Source organism: Cyclopterus lumpus, chromosome 23 (assembly GCF_009769545.1).
Source record: "Cyclopterus lumpus isolate fCycLum1 chromosome 23, fCycLum1.pri, whole genome shotgun sequence".
NCBI lineage: Eukaryota > Metazoa > Chordata > Actinopteri > Perciformes > Cyclopteridae > Cyclopterus > Cyclopterus lumpus.
In genome coordinates this window covers 11,351,447-11,363,783 of record NC_046988.1, presented here as the reverse complement: position 1 = coordinate 11,363,783, position 12,337 = coordinate 11,351,447, and the positions used below count along the sequence as shown (strand labels likewise).

Sequence of the window (12,337 nt, the reverse complement as noted above, 5' to 3'; positions counted from 1 at the left end):
TACATTGCACTCTTGTGAATGCAGTGAGTTTGTGTGTGTGTGTGTGTGTGTGTGTGTGAGAGAGGGACTTGGATAGATTACATTGCACTCTTGTGAATGCAGTGAGTTTGTGTGTGTGTGTGTGTGTGTGTGTGAGAGAGGGACTTGGATAGATTACATTGCACTCTTGTGAATGCAGTGAGTGTGTGTGTGTGTGAGAGAGGGACTTGGATGGATTACATTGCACTCTTGTGTGTGTGTGTGAAATCAGGCCAACATCATTGTACAGGCCTCCTGCAGCCCCCCCTCCCCCTCTTTAAAATGAAATCCCAAGCAAAAATATATATCGACATTTCCCCTCCGAGCCTCTCACATTGTCACAGTTCATTAAAATGTAATTAAAGAGGAATATTCAACAGCTTGCCACTTTAGCCCATTACACTTGCTGAGGAAACATTTACATAGCATAACACCTCGGCTCGGTTTGCTCGCAGAAAGCTGCACGAGCGGCTCGCGGCGGCCGCCCTACCGTTTCCCCCGGTTCATCTCTGCCAGCGCAAATAAACACGGCGGGGAGTGTGGGATATGCAAAGTGTGATTCAGCAGCAACATTTGTAATCTTTCCTTGATCAGCTTCTGTAACCAGCGATGTCGAGCTCAGCGGACCGGAGCGCTCCTGGGCTCTGATTGGGTTAGTTCAATTAAACCTGGCCGCGGCAACGTGTGATGAGAGCTGAGCTGTAACAGTGACTGTGCTTAGAAGGAAGCCCGGCGGCGGCCATTATGGCTCGGCTATTAGCTGGCAGCCCCATTGATATTATTGTGTTCTTTTAACTCGGCCTACCTCCGCCATCACTCAGTCCAATCAGACTCGTGGCGTCAATGGTCACGCTTTAGGGAGATGGCGATACACTGCAGCATAAACAAGGGCATCTCTTGCGAGAGATGCTTTCACACTGATATTGTGTCAATACTGACTCAAATAGCTGGATAATGGTATTTGATTATTATTTAAATTCAAAACATGCTACAATCAGTCACCAAATATACTTTTGGCGGGGCCAAATAAAGTCTGTGTATAGTTTAGCCATGTGATTTAAAACTTATTACAATACACCAACACAATCCATATATAATAATTACAATCCCATTTAAACATTCTCCTTGCAACGCCACGAGCCGTGCTCTTCTCGTCTCCTGATGGCTCTATCATGGGATGCAGACTTTAAATATAAGCCTAATTAAGAAACAAAATATTGATCTCTGGTCCCTTCCCTTCCAGCTCCGGGCTTCTCTCTCGCCGACCATGTCGTCTTCTCTTTGTCTCGTTTGTTTCAATGCCCCTAGATTGTCTCAGCTTTATTCTCTCTTCTCATCACTAATCATCACCTCTTTAAGCTCCGGGAGTTCAGCGCAGGGATCCACATTTCCTTTGAATCATCAGGAGTTATAGTTATTAATAAAAATAGAACAAACTACTCTCCAGTCTATGCTCGGGGTTTTACGCCTGAAGGGGTTTGAAGTCTCCGTGTGATGTATTTGTTCGAAGGAAATAGACGTACCCAGATATACAAAACGGGGTGGGGGTGGGGGGGTAATTAATCATGTGATGGTGTAGATTCGCCTCACTGGGTCGTAGCGATGTCTTCACTGTGATGCAAGTAATATTGTTGTCAAGGCAACCACACAGAGTTTGTCTGCTTGGCCTTTTTTTGTACCACTCTGTCCACTTCATATGCCTGAGAGCCTCTCTGTCAGCGAGGATGAATTTCTTTGCGTCTTCAAACTGCGGAACCGTCGCAGCGCTGCAGGCAAATGACACGTTTTGGAGGCGGCCGCCCGACAGGAGGCGGCGGGAGATGGAGCGTCGTCATGTTCGGCGAGCATCGGCACCGTGACATTAGCATGTTGAGCGCGAGTCCCTTATTCCACCAGTCGGCCAAGGTGAGGCTATTTCACACTCGCCATGTCTTTTTAAACCCGTATTTCTTTTGCTACTTTTACACCGAGCGCCGCAGTTTTAGAGCGCCCATGAAGGAGGAAAATACTTTTTGCTAAATGTTCATCAACACTGCACAATATTCACTCAACTACAACCATGCCTACTGCGTCTTGTGCTGCCAAGAGCAGCTCACAAGTGTCAGACATGCACTTTTGGGATGGCAGGACTAGTCGGTCTAAACCCACATTCCCACCGACTGTATCAAGCAAACAAAAGCCCTTCCAGTTGCTCCGAGAAATTGCTGACACTACAAATGAATAAATAGATAACTCCAGTTGAGGGTTATTACGAGAAGGATCTCCTAATATAGAAATGTGAGAAAAGGGGAGAAAGAATATCCTGATATTGGAGAAAGTGAAGAAATGTGGGAGGGAAATTAAAGAGAATAGCAGAACTTTATGCCAATCTCATGCAGTTTGTGGCTAAACTAATGCAGGTTTTTGCATGAAGTATGAATGTGTTATTTGCTAAAAATGGCATCTGCATTGTTATCAACAGTATTGGAATTGCATGTATTGCATATTCATGGCGGATCCAATGAGCCCAACTGTATTCAGGTGCATGATGTTATTCCCATAGGAGCCATTTCACCGTAGTGAGACCATTTTTTTTTTAAGCTTGAAGTGTAAAACTGTAAAATGACCTGTTGTGACCTCCATAAAACTTTACAATGTATGGCTTTCCCAGATGTATTCACAATGAAGCAGTTACTAGAGTGCTCGCCATCCATTCGCCGAACTATGCGATTCTTGGCAAACTCTCCAAATGTCATACGAGATCACAACATAGTTCTTTTTTTATTTTGTGGAGGGCGTTTTTACTACTTTGGTCAATGCTCGAGGGTTCAAAATGGTTAAATGTAGCACTTCAACAAATGTTGAACGAATGGTATCAACCCCAGACTCGTGAGACATAAGCAGACATGGGAATGGCATCATCTCATCATTTCCCGCTTATGACGAGAACCACTTGAATCTCAAATGAATCTTCAGGTTCCCGGCTTTCAGATGGTTGACACTTAAATTAACAAACTATATATATCGTACAGAGGTGGTGTGGAAGATGTTAATTCTATGTGATGCATTAATGTCAGTTGCAGTAAAAGCTTGGGTAGGTGATAAGGAGCGGATCTATGAATTGAGACAACAGTTAGTTAATGTTGGCACTGAACACGTAGTGAATGACCTAATTAACTAAAGAACTGTAACTGTAACTAAAGAGGTAATAATTGCCTCATTTTATCATCCTATCCTGGTCCGGGGGTTGGTTATTAAAGACGTGAATTAAAACGACATTTGGCTAATTTTCTAGCCTCTGAGAGTTGAGAGAAGCCAACATCTGCAGTAGAAACCTGCATATTTGGCACAATCTCACACCGTTATAGTTCGTAGAAACTTTAATATGCGCTGTCAATATCATGAATACCCAAATGAATACAGATTGGGAAGAAATGCTTTGGAGATTGAGTTTTCTTTGAGCTGTGGTGTCTGCTGGTCGGTGACCCCCCCTTCACAATATGTCGAAACCTACTTCCAAAGTAGAGAGGTTAGGTATTACATTTTTACGGCGGAAAATAGTGGCGGTGATTTGTGGAATTTGCCTTACATGACATATGTGAAACAGTTAGGTCGGTGTATGAATTGGAAGCCAAAGCGAAGCAGTTTAAGAGTCACAGGTAGCCGTTACACATGAGGGTGTTGTAGGTGAGGTGCAACATGGGCTTCAGGGCGGAGGTCTGAGTGAGCATACGGCTTTAAGGGTCAAACGGTTGTGGAGGATATTCAGAGGCACCAAGATGTGCAAAGACCGTCTCTCGGTAGGATTCATGTCGGAGGTGAAACCCTGAGCTCACTTCCACATTCTCCAAATCTCGCCCCAAGTGCTCTTTGTGCTCAGGCACTGCTTCTCTTCAGTGTGTAAAACAGGCCTTTCTCCAGGGTGATACACCTGGAGACAGAACCTGAGTGCTGAAGTACTTAGCAGCAGCAGCAGCAGCAGCCAGTGGCTTTTAGCTAAAACTGCCACTCAGGCCGGCGTGTGCAGACACATTTAGCTCTGTGCCCGGGCAAAGGCAGGCGTCCGAGGTTTGGAATATTTAAATATAGCCCAGTGCAGGGACAGAACGGTTTTACCTCGTTGGTGGTCCGGTTGATTTCTAACGGCGTCTTTCATCTTGATCACGTGTGCTGTGGCGGCATGCCATCAACTGGCTCAGGCAAACACCTTTCACATGCAACATACTTCAGTAGTTCTATGAACAATATGAATGAGGAAATCCTCACCCTGCCTTTGGCACATATCACGGTGTGTATTGATGAAAACCAAACTGTGTTGATTGAGCTTCAGACATCCAACCTTAAGATAACCATATTGAGCCTGTGCCCTTATAGTCCCATTCCCACACGTATTCACCTTTTACATACAGTCGGAACATGAATGACATCAGAAAACAACATTTCATGCAAAAAGAGTGATTGGATCCCTTTTTCCAAATGGCCAATCTGAACACCGATCACATGTCGATGGGTATGAATGGAGCCATATGTGAATGGAGCCATATGTGAATGGAGCCATATGTGTTCAGAAGTCTGAGGCTCGTCAAGGACATATTCCATTTAACGGCAGCACTCTCGGCGTCCCGTTCCCCGGGGGCGAAAATGGACCGGGCCAGGAGACGGATTCTGCACTTCGGAATCACGGCGAGGCAGCTGGTGGGCTGAGTGAATTTCCATGGCGATGTGCGAGCTGGAGATGGTCGGCATTAAAGCGACAGAAGGAAGGCGCGCTACGTAATCACCTGTGGGGCTCAGAGAGAGCGTGCGCGCATGTGTGTGCGTGTGTGTGACTGATTTGAGCAATTTCTTAAAAGGCAAGTCACGTTTCTTTCTGTGTAAATAAAATCTCACGGCACAACTAGAAACGGGAGCTGTTGATTGTTTTGATTTCCAAAATACCGAGCTCACTTGGGCTTTTTTCCTCTTCAGCGGCAAGTCCTTCAAATTCAACAACCGAAATACTTTGTCTCGAGATCGACACGCGTCTTTTAATCTCATCTGAAGGTTGTGATTCGTAGTTCAGGAGCTAAAATGTACGAAACAGCGGTTTAGTCTTTTTAACGGAACATGTTTCAGTTGTTGAAATATGTGACCTCATTTGTGTAAATCCAACCGGAAACTAACATTTCTATGTGATGATGATTGTCACATAAACCAAAAGTGTGTGTGTGTGTGTGTGCCCATCTGAAAGCCAGTTGTTTTTTTATGGATTCCAGTGTGTGTGTGTGTGTGTGTGTGTGTGTTGGAAGCCCATCCTGATCTTTTAATGAGTCTGATTATCCAAACAGCTGTCTGTTGGCTCTCCCCCTGACTTAAACACACGCCCACAGCGTGATAATGCTACATATGTGACTGCCGCTGGGTGCCCTCTGAGCAGAGTGTGATACATTTTGGCGCTCCGGCTTCATGTCGCCCTCCGCGCTGCATTTGTCTGGACGGAGCAGAAAATATTCTCTTTGAAGACTAAACCGTCACGATGCTGCCGAAGTCTTCGTTTAACACGTGACTCGAAAAGCAGGCGGATTCAAACACTGTATATACACTTTTTAATTTAATTTCCTTTTATTTAAATTCTTAAATGTAATATGCCCTGCTATTTAATTTGAGTGTATTGTGTGTGTGTGTATATATTGTAAACATGTTTGCTGCTGCTCCAAAGAAATGTCCCCCCTGGGGATGAATAAAGTATATCTAATCTAATCTGACCCCACATTTCGGTCCGGGCCGGACTCGCGGAGTGTCGGCGATTGTGTTCCTTGCGTCAGTAGTATCTGCAAACAAGAGTCAATACACCATGCATAATTCACCAGGCACGCAAACATCATTTGCATTGACAACATCAAATGAATAGGAGGAACATAAGGCCGCGTGTTAGGAGCCGCCATCTCCGTAACGTCCGTCTCCGTAACGTCCGTCTCCGTAACGTCCGTCTCCGCTCACAGGGGGAGATGCTCCGCTAGTCTGTGCCCGAGTACGAGGCCGTGCAGCACCTCCATCCCCCAGAGGAACCAGCTGCTCGCTTGGTTTTTTCTTTTCGGACTCTCCACAGGCTGTTCTCTCCAAGTCTCCTGGCCTCCCGGGGGAATTACATGACACCTGCTGAGCTTAGATGCTGGATGCTCCTGCTGTACATGGCAACAATGATTCTGGTCCAACCATCTGTTTAGAGAGAGGGAGGGAGAGAAAGGGAGAGAGAGAGAGAGAGGGAGAGAAAGGGAGAGAGAGAGAGAGAGGGAGAGAAAGGGAGAAGGAAATATGAAGGCTCCTGCATGTCTTTCACAGTTTAGTCAATATAGCAGGAAAAGTTTGGGAAAAGTTAAACATGTACGTATATAATTTTAATAAAATCCAATGTAGCCCTATTTTGATTAAAACGTAATTGATCTACCCGTTTGGGATTTAAATGTTTTTCAGTAATAACTGAAAAGGTTTGGGAACGTCTGGTTCGAGTCGTTTATCAAACAAAACTTTTTCAGCATAAGAACGATCCGCTGTCCTCCTGTTAATCTACAGCACTGCTGGCCACTTTATTAGGTACACCCGTTGGATTGCTCGCTGACTCGATGCATTTCGGCGTGTAGACATCGTCTGTCTGCTGGACTTTAAAGCCAAGCACCAGAAAGGGGAAGAAATTCAAAATGGATGTTGGTGCCAGATGGTTTGGGTCTTTAAAAAAGAGCAACTGCTGATTTGCTGGGATTCTCACTCCCAACCACCACAATGAGGTCACGCTACAGAAATGGCCTCCACAGGCACCAGATCTCAATCTGACGGAGCAACTTTGGGCTGTGGTGGAACGGGAGATTCACATCATAGATGTGCAGCCACTGCGTGATGATGTCAGCTCAATATTGGACGAATGTTTCCAGCAGTCTGTTGAATCCATGAAGACTTAACGCAGTCGTGAAGGCGAAGGGGGTCCAACCCGGTACTACTAAGGTGTACCTGATGAAGTGTGTGTGTGTGTGTGTGTCTCTCTCTCTCTCTCTCTCTCTCTCTCTCTCTCCTCCGACTTCTCATCACACATCCTACGACGATGACAAACGTCTGCACACTCGCTGTTTTTTTTCCCTGCGTTTCGTATGATGTAACACCCAGAAAATCTGACATTTTCTCGATTTCATTGCGGTGTGGCGGCTCCAAAAGAACAAGCCGTGTGTTTTGAACTCTCGAATGTCTGCACAAGCACACAAAGTGAAGGAAAGAAATAGATGTCGGAGGAGAAGAGACGAGGGAGAACAAATGGAAAGGTTGCATCACCGGAATGGACAAAAGTTACGACGGAGGAGAGTTGCCAGAAAGTCAACAAACCTAATTAGTATGAGTGTGTGTGTGTGTGTGTGTGTGTGTGTGTGTGTGTGTGTGTGTGTGTGTGTGTGTGTGTGTGTGTGTGTGTGTGTGTGTGTGTGTGTGTGTGTGTGTGTGTGTGTGTGTGTGTGTGTGTGTGTGTGTGTGTGTGTGTGTGTGTGTGTGTGTGTGTGTGTGTGTGTGTGTGTGTGTGTGTGTGTGTGTGTGTGTGTGTGTGTGTGTGTGTGTGTGTGTGTGTGTGTGTGTGTGTGTGTGTGCGCGCGCGCAACACAGCGTTTAGTTCCCCCACGTGGTTGTTGACAGTGGAGGAAGGTCAGATCCAGGCCATGCGGAGCAATAGGGGGGGGGGGGGGCGTGTAAAGCAGATGCAGTGCCCCGTGCTGCAGATGGGGGGCATTGTAGGACCTGAATCTGGAGGGATCCAAGAGGAGGAGGGGGAAAAAAAAAGAAAAAAAGGGATCTCGCTGAGATTGGTCCCCACCGCCAGAGCCGTGCTTCAGCGGTCGCGCTCTCCCTCCTCACTCGCAGCAACACGCACGCACACGCACACACATACACACAGTTCTGCTCATTCCCGCTCTCTCTCTCTCTCACACACACTCTCTCCTTTGCCTCGGTGTCTCTCGGCCACTCGTTCTTCCGCTCTCTCCGGTTCCATCCCTCCACACGGCGGAGTGCACCGAGAGGTGAATCGTTTCCCGGGCTGGCTGGATCTGGGGCAGACGGAGACCGAGAGTTTGGGGACCTGAGGGACAGGACGCTACCGGGAGGGGTGGGGGGGGGAGAGGGAGAGGGAGAGACACACCGACGGCAGAGATCCGGCGCAAGGTTTTCCTCCAGCGGAGATTATTTGCATCACAAAACCTGTGGAGAGAGGGATCTGACACCGAACCGGCTGCTCCACCGCTGTCCGCACAAGAGGTGCCATTTAGTGTGTTAATACGTGTGTGTGTGTGTGTGTGTGTGTGTGTGTGTGTGTGTGTGTGTGTGTGTCTGCTCACCTTTTCAGGATGCAGATGCATTGCCTTGGTTTCTTTTCTCATGCAAATGTGTAACTGGCTGCTCGTGCTGCTCCACGTCTCCTTTGACAGAGCCGGCCGCTGTCACTCAGGTCTGCGTGATTATAATGCAGCGAATTAGTTCGGCTCTGATGGATTAAGGCTTGATGGCGTGTGTGTGTGTGTGTGTGTGTGTGTGTGTGAGCGCGCGCGTGCACGACAGAAAAAACCACAATGTGCACAATAATAATGATCCCCAATATGATGGGGACACTTCCAAACTAGGTTATTGTTATATGATCTTTAATGAATGTGGCTCCCCGTCATGCCTCCTCTCATCTCATCCACCTTGCTGTCTGTCCTGCACACGTGCGCGCTACACGTATGCTCTCCCATCATATCATGCTTGGCTGTCACTGCCTCGGGATCACGGAGGGAAAAGATGAGTGTGTGTGTGTGTGTGTGTGTGTGTGTGTGTGGGTGTGGTGGGGGGGGGGGGGGGCTAAATGCTATGTGGCACCGTGCCAAGTTGCCGCCTTGAAGAGGATGTTGAAGGTTAGATGAATGTCTTCTCAGCATGAGCACCCACTCCGTCTGTCTCCCTGCTTCTCCTCTGCATAGAAGGAGAAGCAGGGAGGACACGTGTGTTGGTTAAAGCGGCACCGTGAGGACTCCCTCAAGTACCCCCCCTCCCCCCCCTATCAGACCTGTCCTTCCTCCATTTGATATGTGATTGTGTGAGCAGACAGATCGAGTATTTTTTTTTTGGAGGGGGGGTGTAGTTGATGCTTGCTTTCGCTGTCTCCCCCCCCTTTTTTTCTCCCTCTCCCATGGGATCTGCCCTTGCCTTCCATCTCTCCAACATCCATTCCTCTGTCGCCCCTTCCATACATTTTTTTTTTTTGTTACTTTCATCTTCCGTCCTGCTGAGCCAGCGATGTTGACTGGTTTAAAGTGCAAGTCCGTTCACAGAACTGGGAGTGCTGTAAGAGGCAGAGAGGGGGCGAGGGAAGGAGGGAGGAGAGGACTCAGGTGAGGGAGAGGAGAATGGAAGTGAAAATAGCCCCCGGGTGGAGTCCGCCCGGTGATTTATATGTAGACATTTCTCCACACGTGTTTGGCCACAGCTCCAATTAACACCTCCACCAATCCCTGGCTGCGCTTGACAGATGCTGAATTCGAGGGAGAGGGCAGAGAGTATTCATTAGTGTTGGCTGTGTTTGTTTGTGGGGATTTGGCACAATTCAAATTGTTTGCTGTGGGTCTTTTTTTTTTTTTTTCCAGGGATTTCTGGGTCATTTGTCGCAGCAGTGTTTTTTTTCAGCTTCCTTTGCTTGCCGTTGAAGTTTGGAAACTGCACAGAAAACAGAGCGAGTCGAGCAATTTATGTCTGGACACACCCATGCTGTCCCCGTTTTCTGATGAAGGGCTGAGTCGGTTATTTCTCCTCCAACCATTGCTCTACTTCTACAGGAAAGGGGAAGAAAATACAGCCTTCCATGTCAGAGTGATTGATTTGAATGGGGGAGGGTGGTCTGATTCTGATTACTGACTCCTGTCCCTTGTGTTCCTCCAGGGGGCGTGATAGACAAGGACCTGCGTCACTACCTCAACCTGCGCTTTCAGAAAGGCTCGGTGGACCACGAGCTGCAGCAGATCATCCGGGACAACCTCTACCTCCGCACCGTCCCCTGTGAGTTACCGTTTCCTCAGCCTCCCCTCCTCCCTGTCTCACCTCCTCGAGTGAAAGCACGCGTGAACCCTCTCGAGGCGCCCCTGTCAAAGTCCTGGTTTTATTTCAGTGAGCTTGTCTGCTGCCATGGTCTATAATTGCAAATACCATATTACATGATTACACCCAGCTGACGACCCCAACTCAAACCTGTGCGAACCCAATGTGCAGATTGTTTCACGTGGCCGAACAGCGGCAGAACGAGCGACTTACGATGTCTCTTATGATACTCGTCACCTGGAGAGGTTTGAATCAGATTTGAAGTGTCCTGTGGAGTTCCCATTAGCGGAGTGGCACATTATCATATAGATTAGCACTTCCTATGCTACGCTAGCTAATGATTGTATACTCAGTGTCTACACATGCTGCGCTTGCTTTTTAATGTTTTTAACAGTGAGTAACGACCTACAGGAACAGTGTAGTTGCTTAGTTTCATTATCATTTGTTTCGATCTCCAGGTGGGGGTTCACCTTTTCTCTGTGATCTGCAGCTTTAGCTTCTATATTTACCTTTTTGTCACCCGTTTTCACTGCTGAATCAGTTTTAAATGCTGGATATAGCATTCGAACATATATTTTAGGCCCTTCTGTCCGCTTCTCTCTGAAATCGCCTTTTGAGGAAAACAACGAGCATCGTATGCATTGAATAAAGTGTCTGACACGAGGGAGCGATGAGACGCTCCCTTCCCCTCGCTGCCATTGGCTTCGGTCCCAAAAGCCCCATCCTCCGGTCCGTGGTGGTAATCAATTAGCTGCTGTGGTGTTGTTGGTTTAGCTGGAATGCGGCTCGTCTGGAAGTTCAATTCTCGAGAATCAAGCGTTGAATGCAGCTCTCTGTCTTCAATTAGCCGCATTAACTGCATCACACAGTCGAGCAGCCGAGTTGTGTAGACACACGAAGATAAAGATTTAGGGGGGATGTTTCAGGAAAGCTTTTCGTGTGTGTGTCTGTGCATGCGCTGTGTGTTTCTCTGTGTGTCTGTGTGTGTGTGTGTGCGTGGCCTTTATCAGTCTTAATAAACCCACGGTGATTATATGAGCTTAGACCTACTAATGTTTAATCCATATTCTTGTGATTGCTGTTTGCCATGTTTTGCCGAACATATGCTCATTGCCATCCGTCAACAGGCTGTGATATGAGAGAGTGTCTGTTTGTGTGTGTGTACATGCTCTTATCTTTGTGTAGTGAGTGTTAACTCTGCATTAGCCCAGTCGTGCCATTAGGCCCAGCTGTCTGTTGGCTAACTCTCCTCTGAATCCTTAATGGAGGGGCATTCTTCAAGGCCAGGAGCACGCCGAATTCACCCAAGCCACTTTTCCGCCTCCCTCTCTGAACAGAATACAACAGGAGAAACTGGTGGGCGGGGGGGGGGGGACCTATTTGTTTGCAACAGAAGCGTAATGTTCTCTGATGAGCAGTCACAGAGCCGCTGCCGGTGAGGCATTAGAGAGCGAGAAAGAGGTGAACAGTAAAGAGGGAGAACAAATGGGAGAACAAATAGAGGGGGGGAGAGATACAAAAGGGAAAGGGGGGTGCATGGTGATGGGACACAGACTATGAAAGCCATAAGTAAATGGATTGCAGATAAACTGTTGCACACAGAGAGCGAGAGAGGTTAACTGATGCATTTTATGAAGCTTCAACAATGAGCCTCCGTGCTGCTGACAGGAAGAGAACCAGTCATGTGCGAAGCTGAGCTTTTCATATCGGACCTGATGGATGGATCCGGGATTTAGTGGTAGACTCATTCACATTTGTGTTCCACGTGTAGTGTTTTTTGCTACTCTTTCCTTCCTCCTTTTTAAAAAAAAAAATATATATATATATATTGGTTGCAACCTCACTGCTAGATGCCGCCACAAACGCTGCACCTTTTTTAAGAAAACATCTTTGTGTGCAGTTTGCTGCAGAAATCACGCCATAGTCATTTAAATCTATTTTTCAATGGTGGCAGTTGAAGCCGTCCAGTCCTTGTCTGCAGGATGTTTTATAGGGAACCCAGGAACCCTGTTAGGATACCAAGAACTTTGAATGTGTTTCAGACCGCAGGAACCAGGGTCTAGATTTGGATTCTAGGTCAAAGATCCTGGGTGACAAAAAGTGTGCTGCATTGAATAACGCTCGTTGGTCAAACACAAGTCATAAACACATTAAAAAATGTTTTATTTAGCCAAAAGAACCAATATCTGGCCGACAACTTGAAAGGTCACCTACCTCCGATCAGGTACTTCGCCATCCAGATATAGATCCTTTGAATACCATC

The 12,337-nt window shown here is 47.1% G+C and overlaps 1 protein-coding gene across 1 annotated transcript in view; it reads left to right on the top strand.

Moving 5' to 3' along the window:
- Positions 1-12,337, top strand: part of magi2a (membrane associated guanylate kinase, WW and PDZ domain containing 2a) — a 165,829-nt gene that overhangs the window by 37,946 nt on the left and 115,546 nt on the right. Inside the window, exon 2 of the mRNA XM_034526240.1 lies at positions 9,919-10,035. Within this exon, the coding sequence (XP_034382131.1) occupies positions 9,919-10,035 (117 nt within the window). The remainder of the gene's footprint in view (positions 1-9,918; positions 10,036-12,337) is intronic.